This window comes from Oncorhynchus masou, unplaced genomic scaffold (genome assembly GCF_036934945.1).
Source record: "Oncorhynchus masou masou isolate Uvic2021 unplaced genomic scaffold, UVic_Omas_1.1 unplaced_scaffold_1510, whole genome shotgun sequence".
NCBI classification, from domain to species: domain Eukaryota; kingdom Metazoa; phylum Chordata; class Actinopteri; order Salmoniformes; family Salmonidae; genus Oncorhynchus; species Oncorhynchus masou.
Genome location: NW_027005119.1, coordinates 76,651 through 95,745, shown reverse-complemented (window position 1 = coordinate 95,745; position 19,095 = coordinate 76,651). Strand labels below are relative to the sequence as shown.

The 19,095-nt window shown below is 42.5% G+C and overlaps 1 protein-coding gene across 2 annotated transcripts; it reads right to left on the bottom strand.

Annotated features, from left to right (window-relative positions):
• Positions 1 to 10,933: 10,933 nt before the first annotated feature.
• On the bottom strand, positions 10,934 to 18,414 carry LOC135531092 (NAD-dependent protein deacetylase sirtuin-7-like). 2 transcript variants are annotated; one of them, XM_064959213.1, is made up of 10 exons: positions 18,254 to 18,414; positions 17,680 to 17,817; positions 17,297 to 17,401; positions 16,683 to 16,753; positions 15,938 to 16,010; positions 15,715 to 15,813; positions 15,367 to 15,603; positions 13,385 to 13,465; positions 12,911 to 13,017; positions 10,934 to 12,516 (listed from the first exon to the last, which is right to left on the bottom strand). In XM_064959213.1, the coding sequence occupies exons 1-10, from the start codon at positions 18,356 to 18,358 to the stop codon at positions 12,306 to 12,308; spliced, it is 1,227 nt and encodes a 408-aa protein (XP_064815285.1). In that variant the 5' UTR covers positions 18,359 to 18,414; the 3' UTR covers positions 10,934 to 12,305. The 2 variants fall into 2 exon arrangements, with proteins under 2 accessions (XP_064815285.1, XP_064815287.1); XM_064959215.1 differs by having other exon boundaries at positions 18,046 to 18,346.
• Positions 18,415 to 19,095: the final 681 nt, after the last annotated feature.

Genomic DNA, 19,095 nt, shown 5'->3' with positions numbered 1-19,095 from the left:
GGCGCTCTGGCACTCAGACGAGAGTACTCTGAAATCAGAGTAGATAGCCAGAGCGAATTTACGAACGCATCCTATACATGTCCGATAAATCTATGCGATTAGCGTGTAAACAAAGTACCAGAACACTTTCCTGTCAACCAATGTGGTTGAGAGAGAAAAACATATGTCATGCAACGTTTGAATAGATTCAATGGAACTTTAAATTATAGTAACAGTACAAAAACAGTCAAGGGGTGGACAATGTATACTTCACAGTTGCCCAAAGGCCGGCAAATGGCGATATTGAGTTGTTTTATCATATCAAATCAAACGTTATTGGGCCAATACAACAGGTGTAGACGACAGTGCTAATATGCTTATATCCCCGCTATACACTCATATCCCCATGGACCGGTTCGTAGATAAAACATTTTCCATTCAGGCTGCGAAGTTGTAGATTTCCTCCATATAAAGGAGAAGTTTACCTAAAATCCCAAACATTGAAATTAGTTAGGTGGAATGTGCCTTCTCCCGCCCTGTTGTTGCAGTCGGCCACATGAAATAATAATGTAAAATAATCGCAATTGTTTTAGGGGGAAAGTACACATTTCCTGACTTAAAACCGATAGTATTTTTGATTAAAATAGCTAATTTGACCAGACCCTTTAAATAAAAGTAATATGTCCACAATTCACAGTTTTCTTAATTGCTCTTTGACTGACAATGGAGCCGCACAAAGACACGTCACATGACTCATTTTAGCAGCTCTCCAGTTTTACACTGTAGGGAGAGAGAGGAGAACTCCACCTAACTAGTTTCAATGTATGGAATCACTTGGGAAATGTGGGATTTTAGGTCAAGTTCCCCTTTAACTTGATTTAATGGCGACAAGGCAGAAGAAAACCACAGGGAAACTGTGTGCTTTCTGAAACACCATTTTCCACCACCATGCTGAGTAACTAATGCTGTGTATCACAGTCAGTCAATCAGATCTTTATTTAGAAAACTATCAGACGAGGGGGGAAACAAACAGACTGGTGCTGTAGTGGAACAGTGGTGAGGTTTTAATGGGTGTAGGGTTAGTTGGTATAGTGGTGAGGTTTTAATGGGTGTAGGGTTAGTTGGTATAGTGGTGAGGTTTTAATGGGTGTAGGGTTAGTTGGTATAGTTATTCTTCCCTGAAATTGCGTTCCCATGCAAAACTAGACAGATAGCTAACAACTAAGTCTTCAATAAAACTCCCAAGGCTTGACTTTTCTTGAATTAATATATTGAAAACGTTTATGTTGTGAGACTTCAAAATACAGAAAATAATATACTTTCGTATTCAATTCATATCGACATACTGTAGCTGTACATTATACATTTCAAGTTTAATTTGCATAAATACAAAGCACGTGCCAAGGTACAATGTATCTGGCATGATGACAAACCATATAGCTAATTACCATATGAGTAGCAACTAGCTAACTCCTTTCATTATTCTAATAATGTGCGACCACCTCTGTACAATAACAAAGCATATTACACTTGAAACAGTAATAAAACTCAAGTATTGTATGTTCTTCAATTCGTTTACATGACGCACGAGCAAAGTAATACGGCATACATGAAAGGCATACATGAAGGCATACATGAAAGGCAAGGCCAATGGTTTGAGTAAATGCAACTAACATTGATAAGTAAACAATATCAATAAAAGATTATCATCACTAGCAATTACAAACGAATATTATCCGAGGCTGAAGCGTGACAAGAAAAAACTGCACTGAAAGACCTGCACCAAAGCGTTGTTTTTAGCTGCTTCTCTACTTCCTGTTTCCGTACAGTCTTTATAAGTACCAGAACGGTCCATTAGGGGGCGAAAAATACCATGGAACACAATGAAAATCGATTTTAACCACAGTAATAAAATAATCTGTTTCCTTCTAACAGGATGGCAGCACAATAGTGGTGAGGTTTTAATGGGTGTAGGGTTAGTTGGTATAGTGGTGACGTTTTAATGGGTGTAGGGTTGTTGGTATAGTGGTGAGATTTTAATGGGTGTAGGGTCAGTTGGTATAGTGAGGTTTTAAAGAGGTTTTAATGGTGTTTTAAAGGGTTTAGGGTTAGTTGGTATAGTAGTGAGGTTTTAATGGGTGTAGGGTTAGTTGGTATAGTGGTGAGGTTTTAATGGGTGTAGGGTTAGTTGGTATAGTGGTGAGGTTTTAATGGGTGTAGGGTTAGTTGGTATAGTGTTGAGGTTTTAAAGGGCCATAGGGTCAGTTGGTATAGTAGTGAGGTTTTAATGGGTGTAGGGTTAGTTGGTATAGTGGTGAGATTTTAATGGGTGTAGGGTCAGTTGGTATAGCGTTGAGGTTTTAATGGGCTGTAGGGTCAGTTGGTATAGTGGTGAGGTTTTAAAGGGTTTAGGGTTAGTTGGTATAGTAGTGAGGTTTTAATGGGTGTAGGGTTAGTTGGTATAGTGGTGAGGTTTTAATGGGTGTAGGGTTAGTTGGTATAGTGGTGAGGTTTTAATGGGTGTAGGGTTAGTTGGTAAAGTGGTGAGGTTTTAATGGGTGTAGGGTTAGTTGGTATAGTGGTGAGGTTTTAATGGGTGTAGGGTTAGTTGGTATAGTGGTGAGGTTTTAAATTGTAGGGTCAGTTGGTATAGTGGTGAGGTTTTAAAGGGTTTAGGGTTAGTTGGTATAGTAGTGAGGTTTTAAAGGGCGTAGGGTCAGTTGGTATAGTGGTGAGGTTTTAAAGGGTTTAGGGTCAGTTGGTATAGTGGTGAGGTTTTAATGGGTGTAGGGTTAGTTGGTATAGCGTTGAGGTTTTAAAGGGCGTAGGGTCAGTTGGTATAGTGGTGAGGTTTTAAAGGGTTTAGGGTTAGTTGGTATAGTAGTGAGGTTTTAATGGGTGTAGGGTTAGTTGGTATAGTGGTGAGGTTTTAATGGGTGTAGGGTTAGTTGGTATAGTGGTGAGGTTTTAATGGGTGTAGGGTTAGTTGGTAAAGTGGTGAGGTTTTAATGGGTGTAGGGTTAGTTGGTATAGTGGTGAGGTTTTAATGGGTGTAGGGTTAGTTGGTATAGTGGTGAGGTTTTAATGGGTGTAGGGTTAGTTGGTATAGTGGTGAGGTTTTAATGGGTGTAGGGTTAGTTGGTAAAGTGGTGAGGTTTTAATGGGTGTAGGGTTAGTTGGTATAGTGGTGAGGTTTTAATGGGTGTAGGGTTAGTTGGTAAAGTGGTGAGGTTTTAATGGGTGTAGGGTTAGTTGGTAAAGTGGTGAGGTTTTAATGGGTGTAGGGTTAGTTGGTATAGTGGTGAGGTTTTAATGGGTGTAGGGTTAGTTGGTATAGTGGTGAGGTTTTAATGGGTGTAGGGTTAGTTGGTATAGTGGTGAGGTTTTAATGGGTGTAGGGTTAGTTGGTATAGTGGTGAGGTTTTAATGGGTGTAGGTTTAGTTGGTATAGTTATTCTTCCCTGAAATTGCGTTCCCATACAAAACTAGACAGATAGCTAACAACTAAGTCTTCAATAAAACTCCCAAGGCGTGACTTTTCTTGAATTAATATATTGAAAACGTTTATGTTGTGAGACTTCAAAATACAGAAAATAATATACTTTCGTATTCAATTCACATCGACATACTGTAGCTGTACATTATACATTTCAAGTTTAATTTGCATAAATACAAAGCACGTGCCAAGGTACAATGTATCTGGCATGATGACAAACCATATAGCTAATTACCATATGAGTAGCAACTAGCTAACTCCTTTCATTATTCTAATAATGTGCAACCACCTCTGTACAATAACAAAGCATATTACACTTGAAACAGTAATAAAACTAAAGTATTGTATGTTCTACAATTCGTTTACATGACGCACGAGCAAAGTAATACGGCTGAAGGCATACATGAAAGGCAAGGCCATTTGTTTGAGTAAATGCAACTAACATTGATAAGTAAACAATATCAATAACAAGATTATCATCACTAGCAATTACAAACGAATATTTTCCGAGGCTGAAGCGTGACAAGCAAAAAATGCACTGAAAGACCTGCACCATAGCGTTGTTTTTAGCTGCTTCTCTACTTCCTGTTTCCGTACAGTCTTTATAAGTACCCGAAAGGTCCAATAGGGGGCGAAAAATACCATGAAACACAATGAAAATCCATTTTAACCACAGTAATAAAATAATCTGTTTCCTTCTAACAGGATGGCAGCACAATAGTGGTGAGGTTTTAATGGGTGTAGGGTTAGTTGGTATAGCGTTGAGGTTTTAAAGGGTGTAGGGTTGTTGGAATAGTGGTGAGGTTTTAATGGGTGTAGGGTTAGTTGGTATAGTGGTGAGATTTTAATGGGTGTAGGGTTGTTGGTATAGTGGTGACGTTTTAATGGGTGTAGGGTTAGTTGGTATAGTGGTGAGGTTTTAATGGGTGTAGGGTTAGTTGGTATAGTGGTGACGTTTTAAAGGGTGTAGGGTTAGTTGGTATAGTGGTGAGGTTTTAATGGGTTTAGGGTTAGTTGGTATAGTGTTGAGGTTTTAAAGGGTGTAGGGTCAGTTGATATAGTGGTGAGGTTTTAATGGGTTTAGGGTTAGTTGGTATAGCGTTGAGGTTTTAATGGGTGTCAAGGTTGTGGTGTAAGCATAGGGTTAGTTGGTATAGTGGTGTGGTTTTAATGGGTGTAGGGTTAGTTGGTATAGTGGTGAGGTTTTAATGGGAGTAGGGTTAGTTGGTATAGTGGTGAGGTTTTAATGGGAGTAGGGTTAGTTGGTATAGTGGTGAGGTTTTAATGGGTGTAGAGTTAGTTGGTAGTGGTGTGGTTTTAATGGGTGTAGGGTTAGTTGGTATAGTGGTGAGGTTTTAATGGGAGTAGGGTTAGTTGGTATAGTGGTGAGGTTTTAATGGGTGTAGGGTTAGTTGGTATAGTGGTGAGGTTTTAATGGGTGTAGGGTTAGTTGGTATAGTGGTGAGGTTTTAATGGGTGTAGAGTTAGTTGGTATAGTGGTGAGGTTTTAATGGGTGTAGGGTTAGTTGGTATAGTGGTGAGGTTTTAATGGGTTTAGGGTTAGTTGGTATAGTGGTGAGGTTTTAATGGGTGTAGGGGCTGTTGGTATAGTGGTGAGATTTTAATGGGTGTAGGGTTAGTTGGTATAGCGTTGAGGTTTTAAAGGGCGTAGGGTCAGTTGGTATAGTGGTGAGGTTTTAATGGGTGTAGGGTTAGTTGGTATAGTGGTGAGGTTTTAATGGGTGTAGGGGTTGTTGGAATAGTGGTGAGATTTTAATGGGTGTAGGGTTAGTTGGTATAGTGGTGAGGTTTTAATGTGTGTAGGGTTAGTTGGTATAGCGTTGAGGTTTTAAAGGGCGTAGGGTCAGTTGGTATAGTGGTGAGGTTTTAATGGGTGTAGGGTTAGTTGGTATAGTGGTGAGGTTTTAATGGGTGTAGGGTTAGTTGGTATAGTGGTGATGTTTTAATGGGTTTAGGGTTAGCTGCTAGTGCAATCCCACCTTGTCTACCCTCTTCCCCATGTAGTGTTCTACTTTTGACCAGGACCCATAGAGAACAGGTTGCCATTTGGGACAGACACTAAATTCACACTTCCATTATTGTAAAACCAAATGCCTGACAATAACCCCATCCAATGACAGATACTAATGCCATGAATGTGCTGTACTGTAATAGGATGGCATCGCCGACGGCAACCCTGAGGAAAGTTAGTAAGGTGCTGTGCATGTAACAAACACAAAACACCACTCCTATGAAAACTACATACAAGCACCATTCAATTGAAAAACCAAACTCTGTATTAGGTGGGTTAAAATCTTTCTAGAAGTTACACAGGGTTGACAGAAGGACCTCAATGCTGAATTGTGTCACTTTACCAAGTATTTATTCATATTAAACATCTGATTAATCGAATCCTCCATGTGCTCTGTATTAAAGGGAACTTTATTAAATATAACAGATTTAAAATTTAATATTGGTGCACAATTTCTACAGAAAAAATATGAAAGGGACACAAAAGGCATTAATTTCATGGAACAACTCATCTGTTTATGGACCCTATTGGACCCTATGGACCATATTTGCAAAACCTAACTATCCAATGTCTTTGTTTCACAGGGGACATCCCTTATCGTTGCTCTCTAAGTGGGAGGGGCTTATCATCTGGGGAGCCTCAACAACATCATGATGCTGACAAGACAGAGAAGAGTCTCTCCAGAACAGGACACATCAAGAAACACCAGCAGAGAGATATAGGGAAGAAACCTTACCACTGCTGCTCTGACTGTGGGAAGAATTTTACTAAACAGAGGGATTCACACCAGAGAGAAACCATACCACTGCTCTCAGTATGGGAAGTGTTTCGCTGTATCTAAAACCTTAAAATCTTATCAGAGAAATCATATAAATGCTTCAAACAATCAGGAGCCCTGACTACACACCAACGCATACACACAGGAGAGAAGCTTTATAGCTGTGATCAGTGTGGAAAGAGTTTTGCTCGAGATTTCACTCTGACTAAACACCAGCTCACACACATTGGAGAGAGTCCTCACTCCTGTCTATGTGGAAAGAGCTTTGCTCATTCAGGGTCACTGATAAAACACCAGAAAGCACAAACCTGTTTACTTTCATCTCCCTCCTCTCTGGCACTGGTTTCAGATCCCTAAATAGAGTTTCAGTAGAAAACATCTTGCAAAGAGTCATCTATCTCCCATTGTCTAACAGTTTACTCAGTCTGATTACCGTGGTAACCTGTGTAGATAATATGCCGCTCTGGATCCATATGTATCAAGCGTCGTGGAGTAGGAGTGTGGTGTGTGGTGGGGCGTTCAGAGCTGTATCTTATGTCATTAACTCATATTATCCATTAAATAACTGTATAATGTAGAATAATGTTTCAACAATACTAGGTGTGTATTATTAAGTTCTGAACAAACAGTAAAAACTCACAGACAACTAGAAAAAGCTCAAACCAACGTGATTCATCCACTGGGTCATACAGCTGCAAAGACAAAGACATGATTATAGAAGCACATATATTTATACCTTCCTACTAGGTGAGGTGTCAACTCCTTGCACATCTAGACAGCCAATAAAACTCTGTTGCTAGGCAGGAACTTAATTGGTTCCTCACTGGTGTCGTCATGGCCCTGCCTGATGCTCGAACCTTCGTGGGCGTGGATGAATATGTGTGTGAAATAGGACTGTTTCTTCTCACTTCATCTGACCTGACCCCGTGACGGATTCCTCGCTCGTCCCTAATCCACAGCTGTCCTACTTTATCAGTGACTGGGACCAGACTGTTGCCCTTTGCCTCCCTCCTTAGGAGCTGTGATATTTAACAATAACATGTTATGACAATGTCAACTTTCTTCACTCCCTCTTGTCTCACTCAGTAACTTTCCATACACTTAGTTCCTATCCACCCTCCATTAACCCCAACATATACATTCCTACATGCAAAATAATCAATAAGTTCCAGTCTGGTAACATGAATAGTTAGATTTCAAGCTAGAATCCAACAGTATTCATGTATTCAATAGATCAATAAATTAAATCCAATATCTGCAAAACAATGTCTACTTATCACATGAATTATATGTTTTTAAAATCTATAATAATAATCATTTTATTTTACAAGCAGCATAAACCTCTTCTATAATTTGTTTGCTTCTAAAAGATTGTTGTGGAACTCCACCAGTAAGGAGTCAAACTCAGTGTAAATGAATCAAATCTTTATTTTCAGGACCGGAGAGGTTCACGAACTCAATCCAAGCTTGATAAACTCTGACAAGGGCGTTCCCTCTCAGTCCTTATATACTGCTACACAAGCAAGTCATATAATCATGATATATATATAAGCATGATATATATATATAAGCATGATATATATATATATATATATATATATATATATATATATATATATATATATATTAAAAGGTTGGGTTGATCCGAGCGTTTTGACCTCACAACGGCAATTAAGCGCCCAAGTTAACCGGCTAGCTACTTCCGGACACAAATGAGAGAACACCTCACTCTGAACATTTTACTCGTCCTAGCAGAGCTGGTTAGGTTGTTTTCCTTTTATCCAGGTGGTTGGTGATTGTAACTGTGCTGCTGGATACAATTTAATTACCCTTTTATGCTGACGTTTACTGACACCGGTCATCTTCAACGGGTGTTGATCTTTAGTAAATTCATCAGTTATTCGGCGCTCTGGCACTCAGACGAGACTGCTCTGACATCAGAGTAGATAGCCAGAGCAAATTTACAACGCAGCCTATACATTTCCGATAAATCTACGCGATTAGCGTGTAAACAAAGTACCAGAACACTTTCCTGTCAACCAATGTTTTTGGGAGAGAAAACAATACAACAGGCAAAGTTTGAATAGATTCAACGGCACTTTAAAAAAATGATAGTAACAGTACATAAACAGTCAAGGGGTGGACAATGTCTACTTGACAGTTGCCCAAAGGCCGGCAAATGGCGATATTGAGTCGTTTCATCTTATCGTCCAAAAGGAGAGCATGCAGCCGGCAAAACACTCATATCAAATCAAATGTTATTGGGCCCATTCGCCAATACAACAGGTGTAGACTTTACAGTGAAATGTTTATCCCCGCTATACACTCTCATCCCCACGGACCGGTTCGTAGATAAAACATTCTCCATTCAGGCTGCAAAGTTGTAGATTTCCTCCATATAAAGGGGAAGTTTACCGAAAATCCCAAACAAGTGATTCCATACATTGAAATTAGTTAGGTGGAATGTGCCTTCTCCCCCTGTTGTTGCAGCCACATTCAATAATAATATAAAATAATCACAGTTGTTTTAGGTGGGAAAGTACACATCACCTGACTTAAAACCAATAGTACTTTGATTAAAATAGCTAATTCAGCCAGACCCTTTCAATATTTTTTAATAATGTATTTTTTACTCCATTTCTCCCCAATTGGTAGTTGCAGTCTTGTCTCATAACTGCAACTCCTGTACGGACTCACGACCCAACCAAGCCACACTGCTTCTTGACACAATGCCCGCTTAACCCAAAAGCCAGCTGCACCAATGTGTCGGAGGAAATACCGTACACCTGGCTACCGTGTCAGCGTGCACTGCGCCCGGCCCGCCACAGTAGTCGCTAGTGCGCGATGGGACAAGAACATCGCTGCCGACCAAACCCTCCCCTAACTCGGACGACGCTGGGCCAATTGTGCGCCCCCTCATTGGTCTCCCGGTCGCGGCCAGCTGCGACAGAGCCTGGACTCAAACCAGGACCTCTAGTGACACAGCAAGCACTGCGATGCAGTGCCTTAGACCACTCAGGAGGCCAATAAAATAAGTAATTTTCCACAATTCACAGTTTTCTTAATTGCTCTTTGACTGACAATGGAGCCGCACAAAGACACGTCACATGACTCATTTTAGCAGCTCTCCAGTTCTACACTGTAGGGAGAGAGAGGAGAACTCCACCTAACTAGTTTCAATGTATGGAATCACTTGGGAAATGTGGGATTTTAGGTCAAGTTCCCCTTTAACTTGATTTAATGGCGAGAAGGCAGAAGAAAACCACAGGGAAACTGTGTGCTTTCTGAAACACCATTTTGCACCACCATGCTGAGTAACTAATGCTGTGTATCACAGTCAGTCAATCAGATCTTTATTTAGAAAACTATCAGACGAGGGGGGAAACAAACAGACTGGTGCTGTAGTGGAACAGTGGTGAGGTTTTAATGGGTGTAGGGTTAGTTGGTATAGTGGTGAGGTTTTAATGGGTGTAGGGTTAGTTGGTATAGTGGTGAGGTTTTAATGGGTGTAGGGTTAGTTGGTATAGTGGTGAGGTTTTAATGGGTGTAGGGTTAGTTGGTATAGTGGTGAGGTTTTAATGGGTGTAGGGTTAGTTGGTATAGTGGTGAGGTTTTAATGGGTTTAGGGTTAGTTGGTATAGTGGTGAGGTTTTAATGGGTTTAGGGTTAGTTGGTATAGTGGTGATGTTTTAATGGGTTTAGGGTCAGCTGCTCGTGCCCCCCCCACCTACACCTTAAGTCCCTCTTTTTGAATCAATGTGTCAAGGGGATAGAGTAGGTTGTGGTGTAAGCACCTCAGTTGGATGCAATCAGTCAATACAATAAAAAAAATAGACTGCTGCAATCTGATTGGCTAAACTCAATGCATAACATCCAGGATGAGCAGACTCCTCTACGATGGTGGAGGAACATTTTGTTCCATAAATAAAGCATCATTTCCAAATATTAACCCTCTTTCTCGCCGTTAAATCCAGTCGAGGAAATCGGCGCTTTTGCAGCCTGAATGTTTTATGTACTGACCGTCCACAGGGGACACGGCTGCATGCATTTCCTTTGGGCGGAAAGATGAAACTACTCAACATCGCCATCTGCTGGCCTTTGGGCTGACTTCACAGAAACAAAAGGGTTATAAATATAGCAAAGTAGAGACTTACCACAAGGCTTCACATTGTAAAACTGCAGCATTGTAATGCTGGTTGTAATCATGGTCACTCAGTGCTCATCATTGCCTTTCTCGGTGTAGAGAGAAGTTGCTCCTTAACGCTGATCCCGGGTCATTCCCCCCACTAACTGTTAAGGTTATGATTGTGGAGGCTGATCCCAGATATGTACTTATGAGAAACTTCCCCATGAGCGTCTTTCTATTAAAAAAAGACGGGAACAACAGAAGTCACAGTAACATTATGTAAATGTGAGGCAGGGTTCTCCCCAGGATTTAACAAGGTGGTGAACACCTGTAACTGCCATTTCCTGCAATCTAGAGCAACAAAATGTAGCGCACCTAAAAATACATTTTATGGTTGAATTCCCATGTCAAAAATAAAAAATTCCATCGCATGTGTGCTCTCGCCAACAGCTCTCAGGTACAGTGCTGGTATAGTCTACATGACATTATGTCAAACGGCAGTCAAGCATCGAATATCACGTCAACAGAATAAGACCCTCGATATTTATTGAAAGGAGCATCAAGCTCATTACCGTGCACTTTCACCACCCTGTGAAGTTCATCGTAATTTATTTCATCTGTAGCCTAGTAAACGGCATGATTTCCTAACGAGTCTTAGTGAGAAGACCACTTCTGTAATCGCGTGACTAAGTTAACTTTAATATGACGGCTATTAAATCAATATTTGCCTATAAAAGCGTTTACACCGACATTTCCTGCATAATACATTTTTACAGACATAAAGATCCCACCTTGTCTACCATATTTTGATATGTAATAACATAAAACGGTTGAATGGAAACCTGGTTTATGCTTCAAAAGAGTCAGATTATTTGTCAAGTGTTTTCATAGTGGTGTAGCCAGTCCACAAGGAGGGCAGCGACTCTTCTATTCTTTGGGGGAAAAAATGATGTGTAGCACCAAGAAAACACAACATTTAACACTGAGATTCCATCCCAAATGGTACCCTCTTCCCCATGTAGTGTTCTACTTTTGAACAGGACCCATAGAGAGCAGGTTGCCATTTGGGACAGACACTAAATTCACACTTCCATTATTGTAAAACCAAATGCCTGACAATAACACCATCCAATGACAGATACTAATGCCATGAATGTGCTGTACTGTAATAGGATGGCATCGCCGACGGCAACCCTGATGAAAGTTAGTAAGGTGCTGTGCATGTAACAAACACAAAACACCACTCCTATGAAAACTACATAAAAGCACCATTCAATTGAAAAACCAAACTAGGTTACAGCCCAATAATCTCTCCTCCCGAAGTGCTCACTACTCCCCACAAACTTAAAGCATTGGATGAGTGCAGGCATGGATCAGAGGGAATTTCCATATACCGGTCATTTTCATTTAAATCCATGACGGGAAGTGAACAACTGCACACTTCAGGAGAAAGGGTTTCCACTAGATAGCACAACCACAAAGCCAAAATAGGCTATATCTCATATATATATATATATATATTTTCTGGGGGGGATTTTGGTCATAATTTAAGGTTAGGCATACGGTTAGCAGTGTGGTTAAGGGTTAAAATGACATTTTAAATTGTGGAAAGAGGCAGGGTTTGTGACTTTGTGGCTGTGGTAACTAGTGACGTCCAGAAAGGAGAGATTATTAGGATGCTCCCTCAGGCTTAAAGAGGTAGTATCTGAAACCACAGTAATACGTCATAATACTCTGCATCACAAACAGCTCCGTCTTAGTGAGGTTCTTCCCCCCTCACTTCTTTTTGCTGGTACGTCTTCCTTACTAACAAGGTCCATTTCAAAAACAACCAATCAGAACAAAAAGGAGATGGAGAATCGCCTGTCAAATTTCTACGATGATTAACGTTCTGCTACACCACCACCTTCCTCCTCTTCCTCTTCCTCCCTTTGGAGTATCCTCGTCCGAACCAGCCTCCTTGTACTGCTGTACCTCCACCCTGTCCCAGGGAGTCTGGTGAGCAGTCCTCCCGGCCAGCGGGCGGAGCTATGAGTTTACGAGTGTAACTGTCCTCCTCTTCTGGTCTCAGCGGTGTGGCCAAGCTGAGTACAGGGTCCTCTGTCCTGATGAAGGAAGGGCAGTTAGGAATGAGTCAGTCAGGGTGATCCAGGTGGGGTGTATTCATTAGTGCACATCATAGCATAACTAATAGCATTCAACTCTGTAACACAGGCTTTATTGGTTCAAGTCAGTGGTTTCCAATCTTGGTCCTGGGGACCCAAAGCGGTGCAATTTAAAAAATGATTGTCCTCGCACTAACGCATCCGATTCAACACCATAACATTCAACTGATCACGACTTGCCTAATTAAATAATGGGTACATTTAAAAAAATAACTATTTGCAACGGAAAACTTTTAGCAACAACAAGTTGAGGTATGTCCCTCCCCGTTCCAACCAGTCTGCTTCCTCGTGAAGACAGCCGAGGTGTGTGTGTGCGTTTTGAGACAGGTCTTACTGGTTGTAGGCAGGGATCTGAATGTTCAGCTCCTCCATGAGGAGACGCATCACGTCGTCACATTTCCCATGGATCTTCAGTGCGGCCAGGTCGTCTTTAGGTGTCCACTAAAACAAGACAGAGGTCATCATCAATCAGGCACCACATTCCCTTTATAGTGCACTACTTGTGACCAGGGCCCTTTATAGTGCACTACTTGTGACCAGGGTGCCCCAGGGCCCATCAATCTGTGGGAGAACTATTCCCTTTTACATTGAATGATCAAGATTCAACTCAATCTCTGTGGGAGAACACAAATGATCAAGATTCTTTTATTGGTTCAAGTCAGTGTTTCCCAATCCTGGGCCTGGGGACCTAAAGTGGTGCCATTAGAAAAGCATTGTCCAGCCCTAATCATGAATATGTTAATGCTGAGGCAATGCCAGGGCCCAGGATTAGGAGACACTGGATCATGGTAAGTAGTAGCAAGATGACCTGTAGATTGACGATATAGAGTTTGGGTCTCCTGACAGCAGGTCTATTCATGCTCCATAGACAGCCATACTTCTTCAGCACCTGGTAAAGAGATGGAAAGATCAGTCGAACCACACTGATGACATACAACCGGAGTAGGAGGAGCCAGTCAAGGTTCTACAACTAAAAAACACTCAATTCTATTCAATATTCACAGAAGTCCTATTTCATTATGCATTCAATTGTCCTGTGAGGTGGCAGCAGTCTGTTTTAGTCTATTAATCCGGACAGTCCTTACCTTCAGGCTTTATTGATGCTGTGTGTTGGTACATGTGGTCCTGTCCTTACCTTCAGGCTTTACTGATGCTGTGTGTTGGTACATGTGGTTCTGTCCTTACCTTCAGGCTTTATTGATGCTGTGTGTTGGTACATGTGGTCCTGTCCTTACCTTCAGGCTTTATTGATGCTGTGTGTTGGTACATGTGGTCCTGTCCTTACCTTCAGGCTTTACTGATGCTGTGTGTTGGTACATGTGGTCCTGTCCTTACCTTCAGGCTTTACTGATGCTGTGTGTTGGTACATGTGGTCCTTACCTTCAGGCTTTATTGATGCTGTGTGTTGGTACATGTGGTCCTTACCTTCAGGCTTTACTGATGCTGTGTGTTGGTACATGTGGTCCTGTCCTTACCTTCAGGCTTTATTGATGCTGTGTGTTGGTACATGTGGTCCTTACCTTCAGGCTTTATTGATGCTGTGTGTTGGTACATGTGGTCCTGTCCTTACCTTCAGGCTTTATTGATGCTGTGTGTTGGTACATGTGGTCCTGTCCTTACCTTCAGGCTTTATTGATGCTGTGTGTTGGTACATGTGGTCCTGTCCTTACCTTCAGGCTTTATTGATGCTGTGTGTTGGTACATGTGGTCCTGTCCTTACCTTCAGGCTTTATTGATGCTGTGTGTTGGTACATGTGGTCCTGTCCTTACCTTCAGGCTTTATTGATGCTGTGTGTTGGTACATGTGGTCCTGTCCTTACCTTCAGGCTTTATTGATGCTGTGTGTTGGTACATGTGGTCCTGTCCTTACCTTCAGGCTTTATTGATGCTGTGTGTTGGTACATGTGGTCCTTACCTTCAGGCTTTATTGATGCTGTGTGTTGGTACATGTGGTCCTGTCCTTACCTTCAGGCTTTATTGATGCTGTGTGTTGGTACATGTGCTCCTGTCCTTACCTTCAGGCTTTATTGATGCTGTGTGTTGGTACATGTGGTCCTGTCCTTACCTTCAGGCTTTATTGATGCTGTGTGTTGGTACATGTGGTCCTGTCCTTACCTTCAGGCTTTATTGATGCTGTGTGTTGGTACATGTGGTCCTGTCCTTACCTTCAGGCTTTATTGATGCTGTGTGTTGGTACATGTGGTCCTGTCCTTACCTTCAGGCTTTATTGATGCTGTGTGTTGGTACATGTGGTCCTGTCCTTACCTTCAGGCTTTACTGATGCTGTGTGTTGGTACATGTGGTCCTGTCCTTCAGGCTTTATTGATGCTGTGTGTTGGTACATGTGGTCCTGTCCTTACCTTCAGGCTTTATTGATGCTGTGTGTTGGTACATGTGGTCCTTACCTTCAGGCTTTACTGATGCTGTGTGTTGGTACATGTGGTCCTGTCCTTACCTTCAGGCTTTATTGATGCTGTGTGTTGGTACATGTGGTCCTGTCCTTACCTTCAGGCTTTATTGATGCTGTGTGTTGGTACATGTGGTCCTGTCCTTACCTTCAGGCTTTATTGATGCTGTGTGTTGGTACATGTGGTCCTGTCCTTACCTTCAGGCTTTATTGATGCTGTGTGTTGGTACATGTGGTCCTGTCCTTACCTTCAGGCTTTATTGATGCTGTGTGTTGGTACATGTGGTCCTTACCTTCAGGCTTTATTGATGCTGTGTGTTGGTACATGTGGTCCTGTCCTTCAGGCTTTATTGATGCTGTGTGTTGGTACATGTGGTCCTTACCTTCAGGCTGGAGCCCAGGCAGAGGATAACGTCAGCCCTCTCCGCAGCGTTCGATGCCCCCCTCCAGTTGAGAGGCTGCTCCAGGGTGCCCCTCTCCCCGAAATGTACGATGGTGTCCCTGAGCTCGCCCCCGCAGTGGGCGCACCGCCGCCCCGTCCCGTGCCGGTGCCTCGCAGTGCGCTCCGTCACGTCAAAGAGTCGCACAAACTCCCTCACCGGGGAACAGGAAGTACACACCTGTAAAACAGGAAATGTCAGAATAATACAGTGAGTTCTTTAGGTGGAACATACTGTATGTACTGTATATACTGTATGTAGTGTATACTGTATGTAGTGTGTGTGTCCTACCTCGATGAACATGTTGCCGTGCAGCTCAGAGAGGGTGTGTCTGGGAAGACCGCTACGCAGGTGGAGCCCATCACAGTTCTGAGACACTACGTGCTGCACCTGCACACACACACGAATACCAAACACACGTTGGAAATCATCATACAGACACCTCAAAACCTTTCAAATATCGGACGAAGCTACAAGCACAAGGTCCATGACGACACACAACCAGCTCACTGACCATGTTCTCCTCAAGCAGCATCCTGATACACATGTGTGTGAGAGTAGGTTCTGCTTCACTCAGGTCTGACGAGCTGTTGAGAGAGAGATGACTTAATTACATGCAGTATGACGGAGATGCCATCTTGTTGACTTAATTATATGCAGTATGACGAAGATGCCATCTTGTTGACTTAATTACATGCAGTATGACGAAGATGCCATCTTGTTGACTTAATTACGTGCGGTATGACGAAGATGCCATCTTGTTGACTTAATTACGTGCAGTATGACGAAGATGCCATCTTGTTGACTTAATTACGTGCAGTATGACGGAGATGCCATCTTGTTGACTTAATTACGTGCAGTATGACGAAGATGCCATCTTGTTGACTTAATTACGTGCAGTATGACGGAGATGCCATCTTGTTGACTTAATTACGTGCAGTATGACGAAGATGCCATCTTGTTGACTTAATTACGTGCAGTATGACGAAGATGCCATCTTGTTGACTTAATTACGTGCAGTATGACGAAGATGCCATCTTGTTGACTTAATTACGTGCAGTATGACGGAGATGCCATCTTGTTGACTTAATTACATGCAGTATGACGGAGATGCCATCTTGTTGACTTAATTACATGCAGTATGACGAAGATGCCATCTTGTTGACTTAATTACATGCAGTATGACGGAGATGCCATCTTGTTGACAATTACATGCAGTATGACGAAGATGCCATCCTGTGTACTCCAGCCTGTCTCACCTGACAGCTCTGCCCTTCTGTAGCTGTGTCCAAACCCCATTTGGTCCCCTGTAGTCTGGGATGGACGCTGCCTGCAAAACATGACACAGAAACATGTCACTCTTGTCCTGATGGGTGACAGGTAGCCCAGCCGAGTGGGCCAGTAACCGGAAAGGTCGCTGGTTCGAAACTCAGAGCAGACGAGGTGAAAAAAAGGCCCTTAACCCTAATAACTCGTGTAAGTTGAATAAGGTGTGCTACCTCTGGAAAAGTTCAAGAACGGCTGGGGGTCCCCGAGGAGACGATTTGAAAAAGGCTGTATGAGTGCACACCATAGAAAACGTTTCGCAATGAAAACAAGCATTTCATTTTGGTTCAGGTTAGTCCCTCCCCATTTTAGCCATTCGGTTCCTGAGAACACACCCCAGAACAAAGTTATACCCTGACCCCAGATCTGTTTGTGCTCTTGCCAACTCCACTGCTGTCAAATATTTGGTTGGCATGACAACGTGCGTTGACATGATAGCATAAATAAACTGTCCCTGAGACCAGTGCAGCACAGCCCCAGTGTGACATACAGAGCCCCAGTGTGACATACAGAGCCCCAGTGTGACATACAGAGCCCCAGTATTTACCGTGCTGATCCCGGCTCCAGTGTAGATAACCAGGTGTTGAGCCTGTCTGACTGCCTCAGCCAACTGTCCTACTTTACACCTCAGGTCCTCTGGATCATCAAATACCTACCACAGCACAAAGACAGGGAGACATATCAAGCAAACGCCATGCTAATAGTCACCCCTCCTAGCCTGGCGTTTCAGGTCGGTAAAGACAAAAGACATGAGACAAGGAGAGAGCACGGCACTTAGACCATGTTATTGGTAGCCTGGGTGCCAGTCTGTTTGTGCCAACTTCCAATGGAATTGTCATGTTTGAAGTGACAAGCAGTTGGGAAGATCGCCCAAACAGATCTGGAACCAGGCTGTGTTATTGGGCAGTTCTAAAGACGTGTCAACCAGACCTCTTCTTGCTTCCTCTTTAGGACGTTCCTGCGGACCTGCCGCGAACACAGCTCCTGTACGGTGTCCTGGTGCAGAAGTAGATCCGCAGACTCCTCCTGTGTCCGCTCACTCTCCTGCTTCTTCAGGATCTTAGCTACCTGGAAAGGAGGCGACGATAGATAATTACATGTACAAATTGTATAAAGCGTAGGAGTGCTGATCGAGGATCAGGTACCCCCTGTCCATGTGATCTAATAGGGAAAACTGATCCTAAATCAGTACTCCTACTCGGAGAAGCTTTATATGAGCCCTGAACATTTCGGTAGTCATTGCCAGGTGCTTATTTTACATTGAGAATGACGCAAAGGAATGCAATAGTTACTAACTTTGGAATACATGAATGGGCAATATCTACTCTTGACAATGTCACTCGGTATGAACACTGTCAGTTTTATCCAAAGTTCTCAACATTGTTAAACGTTGCAATAAGTGTGATTTTGCAAGCCACCGGTGTAGCTTGCTAGCCGGCTAGCATAACATCTAGCTAGCTTGTAAACAGTGGACTACACAAATCTCCAGTCTCTCTTCTCTGACCAGTTTGAAACTCTTCCGCTGGATTTCCCTTTGCAGTATTTCAGCCTTCTCTTTAGCTTTTCTCTCATCCCGAGAAGACGCGCCTGTGTCTGGTTTCTCTTCCATTCTCACAGACGTGGAATCAGACAGACAAACAAACCAACGACAGCTATGGACGGATGTCGTCGAATAGGCCAAATGCAGCTTTCGAAAAAAACTGCGCCCACTGGCGTTCTCACAATATAAACGTTTACTAGAACTCAGAAATTAATTGTTAAACTATACCGAACAAAATTATAAATGCAACATCTAATGTGTTGGTCTCATGAGCTGAGATAAAAGAGCCTACATACGCACAAAAAGCTTATTTCGCTCAAATTTTGTGCACAAATTTGTTTACATCCCTGTTAGTGAGCATTTCTCCTCTGCCAAGATAATACATCTACCTGTCAGGTGTGGCATATCAAGAAGCTGATTAAAGAGCATGATCATTACACAGGTGCACCTTGTGCTGGGGACAATAGAAGGACACTCTAAAGTGTGCAGTTGTCACACAAGACCACAGATGTCTCAAGTTTCAAATGAGCATGTAATTAGCATGTGACTGCAGGGATGTCCACCAGAGCTGTTGCCAGAAAATGTAATGGTAATTTCTCTACCATAAGCCACCTCACATCGTTTAAGATAATTTGGCAGTACATCCAACACGTGTAACCACACCAGCCCAGGTCCTCCACATCCGGCTTCTTCACCTGGGGGATTGTCTGAAATCAACCACCAGGACAGCTGATGAAACGGAGTATTTGTTTGTATTAAAGCCCTTTTGTGGGGAAAAAACTAATTCTGATTGGCTCCCATTTGGG